Raw genomic sequence first — 17,666 nt, forward strand, 5'->3', positions numbered from 1 at the left:
TGTGATCTTACCACGTTTCTTCACTGTATAAACTTAGCGGTGTGACAAGGTGTTGTCCATGTAGACCAGTGGTTCTCAAACTTGGTCCTCAGGACCCTACACGGTTCATAGTTTCCAGGTCACCTGACAGGTGCACTCATTACTGACTGACATTTTAAAGCTTCCACAGGTGGAGCTAATTATTTCACTTGATTTTGGGAGGCAACCTGCAAAACATGCGCTGTGTGGGGTCCTGTGGACCGACTTTGAGAACCCATGAAGTAAACTATTTAAACTATCCTTCTACCAATATGTATAGTTCAACAATTAATCAATTCAGGTACAGTATACACCTTAATACAGCAAGACGGGTGTGGTTCATTAGGTCGATCACTATTGGTTGGCAGTGAATAGGTCGACAAATCAAATGCCTTAGTTCAATACAGAAAAAGGTCAACATGATTTTGTTAAAATTTTTGGTGTCTACATTGAAACTTGCCGAAATGGACACTGTAAGTGTACCGCGTCCCATCACATATCATTCTTTGGGCAAGGTGCCTCGCTTCATTCGGCACACTATTATAAGCTCTATGCGCACTTGGATGACGTAAGAACAAGTCGCCCCCCCCCCCAAAAAAAATCATGAAAAACTTGTGTCGACCTTTTAGTGTGTCAACCATTTTCACTGTTGAGCAAAAGTTGTTTAAATAGAACTAGGCCTAAGTTTTATACACACGATGCGATTTGTGGCCCCACACGGTCGGTTTCACATGTAGAAATAGGCTGTGCAGTCAAATGTTCTACAGAAAATCTTTTTGAACTATGTGAAAGTTGGGAGGGTGATTTAAGCCCCTTGACTGATGGGCCATGGGACCTGTCTCCACGTAATGCCAGGGCAGCCGAGAGGGGGGGAGCAGGTACTAATTACCCGGGGCCAAGGCTTGCAGGAGGGGCCCTGGTCCGACCCCTCCCCTACCCCCTCTGTCCCTCCCGGGCAGCACACACCTACAGCGTGTGCTGCTGAGGAAAGGGGGGGGGGGTGTGTGTGTGTGTGTGTGTGTGACAGTAACACCCCCCTCGATTTTGAAGTGTTTTTTCACCCACTAAACATTTTGAGAGCGTGGCCTAATCGCAGAAGGTGGCCACGCCTCCAACGATTAGGCCACACCCATTTATTTATTTTACTGGGGCCCGGCATACCTCTCCGCTGCCCTGCGTAATGTTACCAAGTCAATTCAATTTCAGCAGGTGCGCCTATGCCCTATGTATATTACATATGACTCCGGTTAGGTTGGTGAAATTTGGTGGTCAGGTGTCATTGATGATCCACATGCATTTTCTGTTGCTAATTCCCCTTGCATGTGTGACGTTAGCGCTGGCCTTGTTCAGTCTGTGTCAGGCGAAGAATTGAGGAAGGGTCAGACTTACATGTGCACAGACTGGACAAACCATTAGTTTGGGAATTAAGTATGGATGTGAATAGACTAGATCTGTGCTAGTCGTGCTGAATTGCTAACCCACCTACCATAAAATGAAGACACTGAGCTATTGGCTGCGGGACTTGGCATATAATGCACTTTTAATGTATTACTACTGACTCGTCACTCCATCAGCCCATGTTTGCAGCTGGACGTTGTCCCTTAAGAAAGATGGCCGCAGCAGTACAGCAGCCCGGCCTGTTACCATAGCAGTAGCTGCATAGATGCACAAGGGATGATTGGCGCCTGCGCAGTAGCAGCCACGCTTTACGTCTATGAGCGGAGAAACCAGGGTGAACATTATAGTTCTCCCGACGCTTATCTGCGCATGCGCTGCGCACTGACCCGTACAGTAGAGGACCAGCTACACCTCCCGTGATGCTCCAGGCTCGCCAGCGTCATAACATCTGCGACATGATGGTGGCTGAAAATGACAAGAAGGAGAATGAAGAGATGGCCAGGGAGCATTCCTCTGAGCAGCCTGTGGGTGAGGACCTCAGTCTTCATGTTGGAGACTCCCACGGGGCTGCTGCATGGTGCTCACTAATGTATGCTCAGCACCACTGTATGGCTGCTCAGTCTATGTGCAAACACTATGCAATGCTGTAAAGGCTCAACCCTAGTGCTTTCTGCATAATTATACTCATATATCTATTGTGTATCTGGGAAGGACCCATGGGAATGGTGCAGTGTTATTGGCTTGACCCAAGTTATATAACCTGGTTTGAGCCACAACAGTGCTGATTGGCTGTGTATGCAGTGTTCTGCCTCAGGGGAGGGTATGTGAGTGACATGCAGGCAGATATGGGTACTAGCAAACTTGGCCAACCAAGAAATAAGCCAGGGTTGCAGCTAGAACCACTTCAGTATTGTGACATTTCCCATTATGCCTGGGTCCACGTATACCTGACGGGGAATATAATAGTGTGGCGAGTGAAGCAAGCCACTGTGCCCGAAGCGTGGCGAACGTACAATCCAGCTGCAATTAAATGCAATAACCTAACCCTATAGAAATTAAAGATAAAATAAAAAACGCTGAGGGCAACTGCAGCTCCCGCCCTCACAAACATTACATCCTTGTCACAGAATTTAAGTGGATCTAGACCTGGCACAGATTGGAACCGTCTTGGCGAACCAGGGTTTTTGGTGGAAAAAGGCGTTAGTTTCTGACTTTACATCCGTGTGTTGATAGCGGTTTCTGTCCATACAGGTTGCTCAGAATTTGGTATAAAAGTTATTTGGAAATAAACACATTAAATTTATTTTACATTTTTAATGTACACAGATAATAGTAAAACTTGCATATTTCTCTGAGTTCATGTCCTTCATATTTGTAGATCTAGGGAGGATCTTCTATCAGTCACTCCACCAGGAACCGTGCCCATTCCCATGTGTTCAGGATGGTCAGTGACAGGAGTCACATGACTGAGAGGTTACTGAACCTCACCCTGGAGATCATCTACCTGCTGACCGGAGAGGTGAGGGCTTCTGGGAGAGTCACAGTGACATCATTACTCTCAACAACAAGGGCCTGCATAAGAAAATAAAGAGTGACCCATTTATTTATTAAGTTTCTTATATAGCGCATCATATTCGGTTGTGCTTTACAATTCTTTGTGATATTTACTAGTGCCTGTCGTCTCATTTAGGATTATGTACCACTGAAGATGGATGGTGAATGTAGCAGCAGCTGCCCCTATAGGTCATCACGATGTAACAGGACCAAGAGACCCATCACAATGCCTCCAGCTCACTCTCTGATACATAAGAGAGACAATGAGCAAAAGATCCTGGATCTCACCAACATGATCATCCAGCTGCTGACTGGAGAGGTGATTGCTGGGAATGGGGCATTATACAGTAACACCGGGGGATGTGACCAGAGAGGTGACTTCTGGGAATGGGACATTATAGAGTAACACCGGGGGATGTGACTGGAGAGGTGACTGCTGGGAATGGGACATTATACAGTAACATCGGGGGATGTGACTGGAGAGGAGACTGCTGGGAATGGGGCATTATACAGTAACACCGGGGGATGTGACCGGAGAGGTGACTGCTGGGAATGGGGCATTATACAGTAACACCGTGGGATGTGACTGGAGAAGTGACTGCTGGGAATGGGACATTATACAGTAACACCGTGGGATGTGACCGGAGAGGTGACTGCTGGGAATGGGACATTATACAGCAACACTGGGATATGTGCCTGGGTGATGACTGTATCATTGTGTCTGTGTCAGGTTCCTATAAGGTGTCAGGATGTCACTGTCTATCTCTCCATGGAGGAGTGGGAGTATATAGAGGGACACAAGGATCTGTACAAGGATGTGATGCTGAATAATCATCCACCACTCACATCACTGGGTAAGAGGACACTGTCCAAGCTAGTCTTGAAGGCAACCAAGGCCAGTGTATAAATAAGTGTTGTATAATAGATAGTTGAGGTGGAACGGGGATGGTAAGGGGCAGTAGATATATGGGGATAGTGGTATGCTGACCATAAACCAGAACAATATCTGGCAGTGTGTGGGAGCAAACTATAATCAGCCATTTGGTCCAACATGTAGAAAAACAGCCAAAAACGGTTTCACCAAATTGTTGGGGAAGTCATGTTTTATTTTTCTCAAACTAATAGTTCTGATGTAGGGGAAAAGCTTCCTCCAACTGAGAGATAAGTAGGTGTACACTGACCGGCAGTGTCTACCTGCTTCTTCACTGTCATCACATCCAGGGGAGGCACCTGCCAGCAGCAGCCGAATAGCAGGAAGAGATACCAAAGCAGAGCCCCTCCTGTACCCCAAGATGGGGGGGGGGGGGAGCAGATAGGCATGTGAGGGAGAAGGTGGGGGCAGATAGGCATGTGAGGGAGAAGGTGGGGGCAGATAGGCATGTGAGGGAGAAGGTGGGGGCAGATAGGCATGTGAGGGAGAAAGTGGGGGCAGACAGGCATGCGAGGCCCCCATACAAACACATACACTAGCAATCATGTCATGTTGTACATCCCCAGCCCCCACCCGAGATTACAGCTCCATTCCACCAGAAACCAGAGCACCCCACAATTAGGGGGCCCCCACCCACGATTGCAGTACGCATCCACAATCACGGCAACCCCGTCATTACCCCATCCATGCAATAGGCCCCCGTATTCGCACACCTACCTCCCATCCGCAATCAGCAAACGCTCCAGTTGGGAGCACAAATCATCATCCGCTAATTCATGGGTCTTCAAACTGCGGCCCTCCAGATGTTGTGGAACTACATGTCCCAGCATGCCTTGACAGTTTTGGCATGCTCTTATAGGAAAAAAAGTGGCAATGCATGTTGGAACATGTAGTTTCACAACATCTGGAGAGCCACAGGTTGAAGACCCATGCGCTAATTCCTCACAAGGACGTGCTCACCAAATATTGCTTTTGGAGGGCTCTGGTGTCATATTGTGTTCTATGTATTCATCACCATCTTCCCCTAGGTGGTTTTATCATGATGTCACAGGAAGCCCACAGGTCCTGTAATCACTGTCTCTCTCTCTCTCTGCAGATACACCCGGCAATGTCGGCTCACCAGGGAGATGCAGCAGCCCTCTCTCCGCAGTGCTCTGTAAGCAAGAAGAGCCTGACGTCTCCCTGCAGGTGGGAGTTACCTGGTTATACCTTACTGTAAATGGCATATACACAGAAATGTTTTTTTGGGCAAAAATCATTTTAAAACTCATGTCGACATTTCAAATGACAGTATTTTGACCATGTTGGTGTTTAGAACATGTCTTGTACTGTATTTTGTCCGTGTCGGTCAATAGGTGTCAGGTTTATGAAGTACAGCCATTGTCCCATTCTCACGGTCAATGGACAATAGGGGACCAATGGGAACGTCCGTGGTTCTGAGCTGAGCGGCGCTTTTTCTGCTACAGTAGACATTCCAAAACTCCGCCATTACAGTCCAGGTTTTAAGGATATCTGTGCTTGAGTACAAGTGACTTAATTATTACCTCATGTAGAGACCGATTCAGACCAGCTAGGCAGTGTATAGATAGCTAGCATGCGAGGGGAAATGTACAAGAACACGTCCCCTCGCATGCAGCCGATGCGATGCGACCATCAAATGATTTAATTTTTTTCCGACCTTCGGAAATAAAAGTCAGTGACTTTTATTTCACACAGAGATGGCCGTTAAGGGGGCAGGCACTGAGGTCATGTGACTTCAGCCGCCCATCATCCCGTGCGGCCCCAGAGTATAGTTTTCATGGGAACGCCCATAAAATGCTGGGTGTTCCCCCTGCTCATTCGCTCCTGGGGTTTGCACAAGAGCAATCCCCAAACATCAGGGAAGGGGCAAATTCATCCCGCTACGAGAAGGTCTGAATCTGCCCTTTAATTGGATGTAACCTCTCCAGCATGTCTGCCTGCCTGCCCACCATGTTACACTTAGATATATGTATGTAAGGAAGTGTGTGAGGATCGGCCATTGGTGCAGACAGCACTCACCCACATAGACTATATGAGATCTCTTCTACCTTTTTGTGTTTGTGTATTTACTCAGTAATTCCCAGTGGTATTGTCTCTACTTACCTATACCCAGGGCAGCCGAGAGGAATGCCGGGCCCCGGTAAAATTTTGGGGGTGTGGCCTAAGTGTGTCTGGTGTGGGCACCTCCCACACTTAGGCCACACCCCCAAAATGTTTAGAGGTGGGTAAAAGAAAACTCTAAAAACTGTAATCTCAGACGCAGCACACACCTACAGCATGTGCTGTGCTGATAGCAGGCTCAGCATGACCTCTCACGCTGTCAGTGAGACACTCATGCTGAGCCTGCTGTCAGAACAGCACATGCTGTAGAAGTGTGTGCTACTGGTGATACCTGGGAGGGACGGAGGGGGAAGGGAGGGGTCCAACCAGGGCCGCTGCGGGGCCCCTTCAGCAAAGCCTGGGCCCGGGTAATTAGTACCTGCTCCCCCCCCCTCTCGGCTCCCCTGCCTATACCTGCTAGATGCATTGATGGTGTCTTAGTCTGTGTGTTTCCCCCTTGTATTAGGAGAAAGACCCGAGCAGGGTAACAGCAGGGATTGGATCACAGCCTGAAGACCAGGTGATGATGAGCGCTAAAGAGGAGGAGATTCCTGTAGCAATCAGTGAGGGTGAGTGACAGACATGAGGTACGGAACAGAGACAGATTCCCCCTGATCAGTCACTACATAATCTCTTATACTAGCGCCACGTCACCAGGCCAGGAGGAAACATTAGCAGGACATGATTGGTCAGGTCTGGCAGCCATCTTGTCCTGGTGCTGTTCCCGGAGTAAATAAATCTATTTCCAGGTTATTGTTCTTTGTAGCATCCACCTACTATGGATTGTTTATGAAGTATCCTACTGGGGGAGGGGTTACATCACAGAGGTATGTTCTCACTGTCTGCTGTACAGTGATTGGTGCTGTTATACTGCTGCAGGTGCCTGAGGAGGAGCTTGCATGGTCACCAGCAACCAGGAGATGTACGGTAGCCACTAACAAGGGGGAGGGGATTAATTACTAACCACCTTCCCGGTATTACTAACAGGCCAGTGATGTGCAGAGAAGGGAGATCTGTAATCCTATTTCTTATCACTTTTATTTGCTTATTTGAATGTTTTTATATGTTTTAAGAAATAAAAAAAATCAATGAGGAAGTTTTGATTATATATTTACTTAATTTTTTGCTTTCAGCTGCTGGATACAGTCAAAACCCTGCAGAGATGTATCATGTTCAGTCTCCAAAGTATGAAATGGCTGCTGATACGCACTATTCCCCTGGAAAATACCCGGATGTCCCAAATACACCTCCAGGTTCTGAGGTAGTAACTATTGGATCCGTGCCCTCCAGTTTCCCTAAAAACTATGACAGAGGAGCACCGGCGTCAGTCAGCGCTGAAACTGAAAACTTTATTTGCAGCGAGCGCAGAGACAGATTTCCCACAAAACCGCACCAGAAGAGTCACACGGGAAAGAAGCCTTTTGTCTGCTCCAAATGTGGAAAAGGCTTCACCAGCGATAAAGTTCTCGAGAACCATATGAGGCTGCACACAGGAGAAAAACCGTACGCTTGCTCTGCATGTGGGCAAGGGTTTATCACCTATAGGCAATGCATAAGACACGAGAGACTTCACACGGGGGAAAAGCTTTACGTGTGCAACGTATGTGGGAAACGTTACACCTGTATTGACTCACTTATCGAACATACGAGAAGTCACACGGGAGAGAAGCCTTTTCCCTGTACAGAATGCGGAAAGCGTTTTACATCCAAAACAAACCTCGTTAAGCATATGATATATCACACGGGGAAGAAGCCACACGTGTGCTTAGATTGTGGGAAGAGGTTCATTAGCAACGGGCTGCTTGTTATACATCAGAGAACGCACACAGGGGAGAAGCCGTTCGTCTGTCCGGACTGTGGAAAGGCTTTTGTGCGTAATAGCACCCTCCGAGACCACAAGCGGATTCACTCGGGGGAAAAACCATTCGAATGCAAAGTTTGTGGCAAACGGTTCTCGAGTAATACATATCTGGGCAGGCATCAGAAATACCACAGGGGTGAGAAATGACACGCGTGTCCGACACTGGGAAGAGGTTCATGTGTAACGCCCTTCTCATAACACATTAGAGGTCACACTGGGGAGGAATCGTTTGTGTTTCTCAACTAAACATTCAAGTGTAGGGGAAAAGCTTCCTCCAACTGAAAGAGCAGTAAGCGCACACTAACTGGCACTGTTGTCACATCCTGGGGGGGGGGCTGTCTGATAGCAGCGGTGATGGCAGCCGGAGAGTCAGAAGGGATTCCAAAGCAGAGCCCCTCCTGTAGCCCAGATCACTGCACCCCTCCAGCCCTGCAATTGTGGGGCCCCCATACATACACATAAACACACACACTGGCAATCACATCTCCCCACCCAAAATCACAGCACCCCCTTAATTAGGGGGCTTCCACCCATGATTGCAGTACGCTTAGGCAATTGCAGCACCCCTTTCCCATCCACAATCGAGGCAACCCCTCACTACCCCCATCCACGCAATAGGCCACAATGACCGGCACACCTACCTCCCATCCACAATCAGCACATGCATGTAATCATCCGCTAATTCATTACAAGGAAACAATTCCATTTCTCCTAGTTTTTAGAAGGTGCCCAGCTTAATGCACTCGTGCGCTCTCCAAACATTGATTTTGGAGGGAGCTGGTGTCATGTTATGGTCTATGTATTCATCACCGGCCTCCCCTACGTGGTTTTATCATTATGTCACAGGAAGCCCACAGGTTCTGTATTCACTGTGTCTCTCTCTGCAGATACATCCGGCACTGTCGGCTCACCAGGGAGATGCAGCAGCCCCCTCTCCGCAGCGCTCTGTCAGCAAGAAGAGCCTGACGTCTCCCTGCAGGTGGGGGTTTCCTGGTTATACCTTACTGTACATTGCACTTACACAGAAATGACAGCAGTTATGTTACCAGTCATGTGACCTATCTATGCACAGAAATGACAGCAGTTATGTTACCAGTCATGTGACCTATCTATACACGGAAATGACAGCAGTTATGTTACCAGTCATGTGACCTATCTATACACGGAAATGACAGCAGTTATGTTACCAGTCATGTGACCTATCTATGCACAGAACTGACAGCAGTTATGTTACCAGTCATGTGACCTATCTATACACGGAAATGACAGCAGTTATGTTACCAGTCATGTGACCTATCTATGCACAGAAATGACAGCAGTTATGTTACCAGTCATGTGACCTACTGTATACACAGATAGAAATGGTAGAGGTATTTTACAATAAGCCTATTCCAGTGTCAGCCTCCCCTGAGAGGCAGCTGTAATGATGGGGGGGGTCACACAGCGGGTGCTGGTGCAGCAGCCTTATAGACTATTCCTCTTATTACCTCTGACTGTCGCCCTGCTCCCTTCTATCTGGTTATTGTCTGTATTCAGGTGTCAGCATTTTTACCTGCACATAGTAATTCTCTAATCATTTATTTGCAAGAGGAACAAATACAGCCATTGGGCAGTATTCAATGAGGCTGATTCGCCATGTTTTATGGCGATTTTGTGCTATTTTCGTGCTGTACGGCCATTTTTTGACTAAAACGGTGAATCACCCTATTCAATGACCAGATGGCGAATACATTTCAAGGTTTTTATCGCCATGATTCACCGAGTAGCAATCGCTATCTTTTTATGGTGAAGTGAAATGTGAACTTTTAAAATAAAGTGTTTTGTTTCTCTTTCCTCAAAAAAAAATCAGGAATTTTATTCTGAGGAGGGGCATGCTATTTTTATTCATGTGGTGTAAGCACATGAATATATATTTAATGTAAAAAATATATATATATATATTTTTTTTTACACAGAGCAGCCAGCAGGGGGCCGGGAGCCGAGCCGCTCATTAGATATTCATATATTCACTGCACCTGATCATTACATATGCACGATCGGGTGTAGTGAATATACCCGGTCCCCTGTTGGCTCTCCCGGGGGGCAGCCTGTGCTGCCTGGCTCCCGGGGAGCCCACCTCCCCCCCACAAACGTTCTGGGGCAGGCAGGGAGACTTCCATCTCCCTGCCTGCAGCCATCCTCAGGCTCCCTGCGGCATCCGCCGCAGGAGTTAAAATTCGAGGGTCAGGGGCAGTGAGCCCCTGACTCGTTGAATACTAGAGCCGGCGAGGCTCTGGAACGCGGCGGGCAGTGGCGAATGTGCAGCGGATCCTAAACAGGATTCGCTGCACATCGCCAAAATTCTCATTGAATACTGCCCATTGTCTCAGTCTTACGGGTCACTGGCCAATAGGTGACCAATGGGAACTGAGCGGAGCATCGCTGTTTCTACCAGAGTACACTCCCAATCTTTACATTACAGGCCAGGTTTTAAGGATATCCATTCTTGAGCACAAATGACTTAATTGATACCTCAGTACTTTTCTCTGTGAGTGACATCTTGGTCTGTGTGTTTCCCCCTTGTATTAGGAGAAAGACCCGAGCAGGGTAACCGCAGGGATTGGATCACAGCCTGAAGACCAGGTGATGACGAGCACTAAAGAGGAGGAGATTCCTTTAGCAATCGGTGAGGGTGAGTGACAGACATGAGGTACGGAACAGAGACAGATTCCCCCTGATCAGTCACTACATAATCTCTTATACTAGCGCCATGTCACCAGGCCAGGAGGAAACATTAGCAGGACATGATTGGTCAGGTTTGGCAGCCATCCTGTCCTGTTGCTATTCCCGGAGTAAATAAATCTATTACCAGGTTATTGTTCTTTGTAGCATCCACCTACTATGGATCGTTTATGAAGTATCCTACTGGGGGACGGGTTACATCACAGAGGGATGTCCTCACTGTCTGCTGTACAGTGATTGGATGCTGTTATACTGCTGCAGGTGCCTGAGGAGGAGCTTACATGGTCACCAGCAACCAGGAGATGTACGGTAGCCACTAACAAGGGGGAGGGGACTAATTACTAACCGCCTTCCCAGTATTACTAACAGGCCAGTGATGTGCAGAGAAGGGAGATCTGTAATCCTATTTCTTATAACTCTTATTTGTTTTTTTGTTTTTGTTTTTTCATTTTTTTAAAGAAAGAATGAAGTTTTGATTGTAACATAGTAATTAAGGTTGAGAAAGACTTAAGTCCATCAAGTTGAACCTTTTACAGGACCCCTCAGAGGGTTGTGTCTAGATGTTAAATCCCTTTTAGAATTTTTTTAATTTGATTCCACTTTGGGCACCCCTGGATGTTTCTATCCAATAAATGCTTGTCCAACATCAATTTACATGTATTTATCGTGTCTGCTGACACCACTTCTGGAAGAGTTTCCATACTTTTACTGCCCTGCCTGTAAAGTCTTCTAAGGGTACGGGATCTTCTCTCCTCCAGCCTGAGCGCATGCCCGCGTGTTCTAGCCTCCGACCTCAAAGTAAATAGGGTGCCTGACAATTTTGTTATATTGTCCCCTGATATATTTGTACATGATAAGCCTGTCACCCCATAAACATCTCTTCTCTAGCATAAACATTACTAATTCTGCTAATCTTTCCTCATAGCCTAATGACTCCAACCCTTTTATTAGCTTGGTTGCCCTTCTCTGGACTTTTTCCAGTTGTATAATGTCATTTTTGTAGTGAGGAGCCCAGAATTGTACTCCGTATTCTAGTGCCTTGGACTGTGGCATAGTTATTTTGGTGTTCCCTAGCTTCCATGCCTCTTCTTATACAGATATACAGAAGGAAAAAAAAAAGGGGGGGGGGGGGGGGGGTGATAGCAGCGCTGAAATTACTGGAATAAAAATAAATTGGATGATCTTTGCAAAGGGTAATTTACTAAGGTATAAAACAATGACAAAAACATGTACATATATGGATTAAAAATTGTTGACAAGTATATCACAATTAATATGAGCCCAATTCTACACTATAGCAGCAGTAGGAGAGTCCGTTCCTATTTTGCCCAGATAAGGAGAGGGAGATATAATTACTGCTCGACATACTGATGGTTAGAGTGTCCTGATATCCACGCGGTCGGCCCAAATTGGCACAATTAACCAAAGTCCACTGGAGTTGGTCTAGGACAGTTTGGTGAGTAACCTCAGGTACCTGGATATTGAGGTCTGAGGTGATGAGTGGAGGTGTTCCAAATTGTAGTGTCCCAAGATGGTAAAAAGGAACAAGGATATTTTCCTGGGCTGGTCCGGACTGTGATGCAAAATGGTGGTGGTGGCAAAGGGGCAACAGCACTACTGACGCGTTTCGCCGCTACAGCAGCTTTATCAAAGGTACCGCAGCGCGGCGACGTCTTTATTTGTTCTAATCACCCTGCACAGTTCTGTGTCATCCGCAAATATGGATACGTTGCTTAGTATTCCCCCCTCTATGTCATTAATGAATATATTAAATAGAAGCAGCCCTAGCACCGTTCCCTGTGGTACTCCACTTAGGACTGGTATCCAACCTGGAAAGGCAGTGTCTTCTATCCTGCAGCCAGTTTCTTACCCAGCTACAAAATGTTACCCCTAAACCTAAATCCTCCATTTTGTTGATCAACCTCTTATGTGGCACAGTATCAGATTGTATATTTACTTTATTTTTTCTTTCAGCTGCTGGATACAGTAAAATCACTGCAGGTATGTATCATGTTCCGTCTCCAAAGTGTGAAATGATGGCTGCTGATACTACACACTGTTCTCCTGGAAATTATCCAGATGCTTCCAACACACTTCCAAGTTCTGAGACGGCAACTATTGGATCCGTGCACTCGAGTTTCTCTAACCACCATGACAGCGGTGCTCTGGGTTTAGTCAGCGCTGAAACCGAAAACTTTATTTGCAGTGAGCGCAGAGACAGACCCACAAAAACACAGCTTACGTCACACCAGAGGATTCACACAGGGAAGAAGCCTTTTGTCTGCTCTCAATGTGGAAAAGGCTTCACCAGCAATAAAGTTCTCGAGAACCATACGAGGCTGCACACAGGGGAAAAACCGTACGCTTGCTCTGCATGTGGGCATAGGTTTATCAGCCACGTGCAATGCATAAGGCATGAGAGACTTCACATGGGGGGGAAGCTTTACGTGTGCAAGGTATGTGGGAAAGGTTACACCCGTACAGACACCCTTGTTGAACATATGAAAATTCACACAGGAGAGAAGCCTTTTCCCTGTGCTGAATGCGGAAAGAGCTTTACATCCAACTGTCAACTCATTAATCATATGAAATATCACAGGGCGGAAAAAACACACGTGTGCTTAGATTGTGGGAAAGGCTTCATTAGCAATGGGTTACTTGTTATACATCAGAGAACGCACACAGGCGAGAAGCCGTTCGTCTGTCCGGACTGTGGAAAGGCTTTTGTCCGTAATAGCACCCTCCAAGACCACATGCGAATTCACTCCGGGGAAAAACCCTTTGAATGTAAGGATTGTGGGACAAAGTTCACGAGTAATTCATATCTGGCCAAGCATCAGAAAAAACAGAGATGCGAGAAACTACACGCGTGTCCGACTGTGGGAAGAGGTTCATGTGTAACGCCCTTCTCATAATACATTACAGAAGTCACACTGGAGAGGAAACATTTGTTTGCAATGAGTGTGGAAAAGGCTTTGTCAACAAAGGAAGCCTTGTCACACATCAGAGAATTCACACTGGGGAAAAGCTCTTCGTCTGTGCCGATTGTGGAAAAGGCTTTATTCAAAGCTCAGATCTAGTGGTTCATCAGAGGATTAACATGGGAGAAAAGCCTTTTGCGTGTGCTGAGTGTGGGAAATGATTCGCCCAAAAATCCCAACTGGTCATACATCAGAAATATCACACGGGAGCGAAGCCTTTTTTGTTTTGTCTGTGGAAAAAGCTTCAGGATGAAGGGAAGTCTCGTTACTTATCAGAGAATTCTCATTGAAGAGAAGCTGATCATGTGTTCTGAGCGCGGCAAAGGCTTCACCAGTAACTCTAAGCTTGTTATCCACCAGCGAACTCGCAACCATGCTCGGAGTGTGGGAAGAGCATTATCTGTAACTCCGACCTGACTGTTTTTAATAAACCTTCTGACGAAAAATAATAATCATATACTTTTGTGTATGGAAGATGAGCGCAGTCTTGCTGACGGTGCAAATGTTGGTCTAAAAATCAGATTGTTATCTTAGGACGGTGCTTTTTAAACTGGGAGCTTTCTGGTTTGTTTGACAGAATACAACTGACCTAAGTAGGCTTTCAGAAATGGGGAATAAGAAGGGGAGTAGAGGGGGGAAAGTTCCAGTGCCATTTATCGAATATATTATCCGATGACATCACAGGGTAATGTGAACTGGCACAAACAGGTGTTTTATTTAGGAATGATGATATATATAAATACAGCAATAGGAGCAGCACACCACCTGCCAAAATGAATACTTTAAGGGTGCCCAGCCAGATGCCAGAATCCTGGCAGCGAATACAACCTTCCAACGGGCGGCACTTCCCAATAAGACAATAAGACAACGGTCTTGTTAATAACAAGACCGTTGTCTTATTGTCTTATTGGGAAGTGCCGCCCGTTGGAAGGTTTTATATATATATATATATATCCATCCAGTACAAAAAACGGCACTCCAGAGGCAACGAATTAAAGCAAATAACAGGTGTATTTAAAGCATATGCTTTCGGGGTATTAGCCCCTTCCTCTGGTCAACACCTACTTATTTGCTTTAATTCGTTGCCTCTGGAGTGCCGTTTTTTGTACTGGATATATTGGATTGTGTTCAGGCACCGGGGCCAGCTGATTGAGTTGTTTGGAGCAAGTGCCGGCAGACTTGGATGACTATATATATATATATATATATATATATATATATATATATATATATATATATATATATATATATATATAAATAAAGCGGAATACTGCTAAAAAGTATGTAATCAGATTGGAATAAAATGATAGGTTATTGCAAGAGTAGATCTGACCCTTCCACAACTCTGGCCACAGCTGACGAGACAGACCCTCCCAGAAAACACCTGCGTGCTTCCTGACATATCCAGAAAATTTCCAGTTACCACCCACAAATGCCGACTTCCTGTCAGTCAAGTTGAGAGGCGGTTGCAAAAGAAGTATTCCCTGATTATCGTCGCTGTTTGGTCTAGCGCTTACCTACTGCAATCCATACGCGTGCACAGTCGTTTGATAATTGATCCGCTTGTGAATTCACACAACAGAGATCAGCACTGATTAACCCCCGAAGTTATCTGTGTTTAAGTATGGATATGATGAACACCGTCACTATAAGTGTGCAATAAGGATGGTAGTTTAGAACTCCTGACGTAATGGGGGAGAAAAAACTACTATGCAGGATGCTTTCAACTACATCAGAACCATGCATTGTTCATTTTACACAGAGTAGCAGATGAGGCAGCCATTTTGGGTGTGCAAAATGTGATTGAAAAAGGGCACCACAGGCCAAATTTTGAGGAGAAAAGGGGAGGACATCCTAAATAGTACAAAACAAAAGATCAGGTAATGCAACTTTATATAAAAATCAAGTGATTATAATAAAAATAGCTCCAAGAGTCACGTGGTCACAATCCTCGGACAGTTGACACATAATGGTTCAAATATTGCCATGTGCACTGTAGACATATTGGGTGAGATTTAATAGGATGAGAGATTCAGAAAGTGAGAGTTTTGGTAAGAAATCTCCTGTTTTTTTAAAGCGGCAATCATTTACACTTCTAAATCAAACTGGTTTTGCTGTGTAAATGATTGCCGCTTTAAAAAAAATATGGAGATTTCTTACCAAATCTCTCACTTTCTGAATCTCTCATCCTATTAAATCTCACCCCCTGAGTATGTCAAGGGTTAGGGTTAGACTGCGGGGGGGAGGAATTGGTATAGGGCAGAAATGCTTACAAAAATACTGGTCCTGCAGCGGTCCGACCCGGAAGTGACGGTCACATGACAGCTGGGACCCAGAATCTGTGCTGGAGCTTCTGTTCTTTGAGAAGGGAATAGACAACCAGAGGTCATTTAAAAGTGCCAACATATTCCTGTTAACTTGGACACTGTTGACATGTTGCATGTCAATATTACCACCATGGCAACATTCTCATGAAAACCTGATTATCGTCGACGACATAACTAAAAAAAAAATCATATTACACGTTGTTGAAGACAGAAATATACAGAATACAACATGCAGAATCTAGTCCCTTGTAAATGAATCCCCAGGCGTAAAGTTGCCGTCCATGGCTCCCATTACAGCTTGTTTTGAAACATTTAGGAAGGTGGAATTCCCATCATTATGCTAGGGCAGGGGTAGCCAACTCCAATCCTCGAGAGCTACCAACAGTTAACGTTTCCCAGGTCTCTTCACAGAATCATAAGTGAAGTATTAAGCTCCACCTGTGGATCTTTTATAATTTATTATTATAATTTTATTTATAAGGCGCCACAAGTGTTTTGCAGCGCCGTACAAAGGAACAATACAGGGAGACAAAACTTGGCATAACATTGAATAAATAACAAAAATACAGTACAAATAAAGAGCACCACAGTTCAATACACATTACAGCTTAAATGTAAGTAGTGAGGACCCAATCAACATACAACTAGAGGCTTGAGGCCAATGATGGAGATGAGCATGCGGACAAAGATGGTCACTGAGTGTGGGAGGATAGGAGAACTGTTAGTGAAAGGTGAAGAGAAGTGGGCTTTGACAACAGGAGGGAAGAGGGCCCTACTCGGAGGAGCTTACAATCTAGTAGGAAGGGGAGACAGACAGATTACAAGAGGTGCAAGCGAGGGGGTGGTGGTTAGATAGCAGGATGTAAACAGGCAAGGGGTCGGAGAACCAGCTGGTTTATGCAGTGGAAGGGTACGCTTTGATGAATAGGTGAGTTTTCAGTGCCCGTTTGAAGCTTTGCAAGGTCGGGGAGAGTCTAATGGAGCGAGGGAGTGCGTTCCACTGAAGGGGTGCAGCACGGGCAAAGTCCTGTACTCTAGCATGGGAAGCAGTGATCAGGGTGGAGGAGAGACGACAGTCGTCAGCTGACCGTAGAGGGCGGGAGGGTGTATGAATGGAGATGAGGTTACAGATATATGGAGCAATGGAATTAGAGATGGCCCTGTATGTGAGTGTGAGGTGTTTGAAGAGGATTCTGTAGGGGAATGGGAGCCAGTGCAGATTTTGTTGAAGGGGAGTAGCAGAGTTAGAGCGGCAGGAGAGGAAGATAAGCCTGGCTGCAGCATTGAGGACAGATTGGAGAGGAGCTAGTTGGGATTGAGCGAGGCCAGTGAGAAGAGCATTACAGTAGTCAAGCCGTGAGATGACTAATGAGTGGATGATCAGCCTAGTTGCACTCTGTGAGAGAAAGGGCCTGATGCGAGCAATGTTGCGTAACTGGAACCGGCAAGAATGGGCCAGGGCTTGGATGTGGGGTGCAAAGGAGAGGGAGGAGTCAAGAGTGACACCCAGGCAGCGGAGTTGGGGAACAGGGGAGATGATGGTGTTGTTAACAGTGATAGAGATATTAGTAGGGGGCATAGCTCTGGGTGGGGGAAAGATAATAAGTTCGGTTTTGTCCATATTCAGCTTCAGAAATCGCTCAGACATCCAGGTAGAGATGGCAGCGAGGCAGTTGGAAACTTGAGAGAAAACAGTGGGGGACAGATCAGGAGAGGAGAGGTAGATTTGGGTGTCATCTGCATAGAGGTGATAT

General features: G+C 46.0%; 2 protein-coding genes and 1 long non-coding RNA gene across 5 annotated transcripts in view; 2 read left to right on the forward strand and 1 right to left on the reverse strand.

Moving 5' to 3' along the window:
- LOC146010133 (uncharacterized) overlaps positions 1–17,666 on the forward strand; it is a 47,169-nt gene that overhangs the window by 2,803 nt on the left and 26,700 nt on the right. Inside the window, exons 1-8 of one of the 3 annotated variants that reach the window (XM_083151068.1) lie at positions 1,193–1,944; positions 2,795–2,935; positions 3,107–3,289; positions 3,701–3,824; positions 4,998–5,089; positions 6,489–6,591; positions 7,156–8,019; positions 8,771–8,862. In XM_083151068.1, the coding sequence (XP_083007194.1) occupies positions 2,858–2,935; positions 3,107–3,289; positions 3,701–3,824; positions 4,998–5,089; positions 6,489–6,591; positions 7,156–8,019; positions 8,771–8,862 (1,536 nt within the window). In that variant the 5' untranslated portion in view covers positions 1,193–1,944; positions 2,795–2,857. Of the gene's footprint in view, positions 1–1,192; positions 1,945–2,794; positions 2,936–3,106; positions 3,290–3,700; positions 3,825–4,997; positions 5,090–6,488; positions 6,592–7,155; positions 8,020–8,770; positions 8,863–17,666 lie in introns of those variants that run through there. The other 2 variants (XM_083151069.1, XM_083151070.1) reach the window with 2 other exon arrangements.
- On the reverse strand, positions 2,744–16,062 carry LOC146010236 (uncharacterized). The gene is made up of 3 exons (XR_014444752.1): positions 15,859–16,062; positions 10,395–10,518; positions 2,744–2,988 (listed from the first exon to the last, which is right to left on the reverse strand). It is a non-coding gene; the product is annotated as an uncharacterized LOC146010236 (long non-coding RNA).
- LOC146007389 (uncharacterized) lies at positions 12,377–14,025 on the forward strand (the record flags this gene model as incomplete). Its single annotated transcript, XM_083145738.1, has 2 exons — positions 12,377–12,605; positions 12,684–14,025. Coding segments are annotated over 2 exons (1,065 nt in total), but the record flags the coding sequence as incomplete, so codon positions are not given.

The sequence above is a fragment of the Crinia signifera genome, chromosome 6 (genome assembly GCF_055691185.1).
Source record: "Crinia signifera chromosome 6, ASM5569118v1, whole genome shotgun sequence".
Taxonomy (NCBI): Eukaryota; Metazoa; Chordata; class Amphibia; order Anura; family Myobatrachidae; genus Crinia; species Crinia signifera.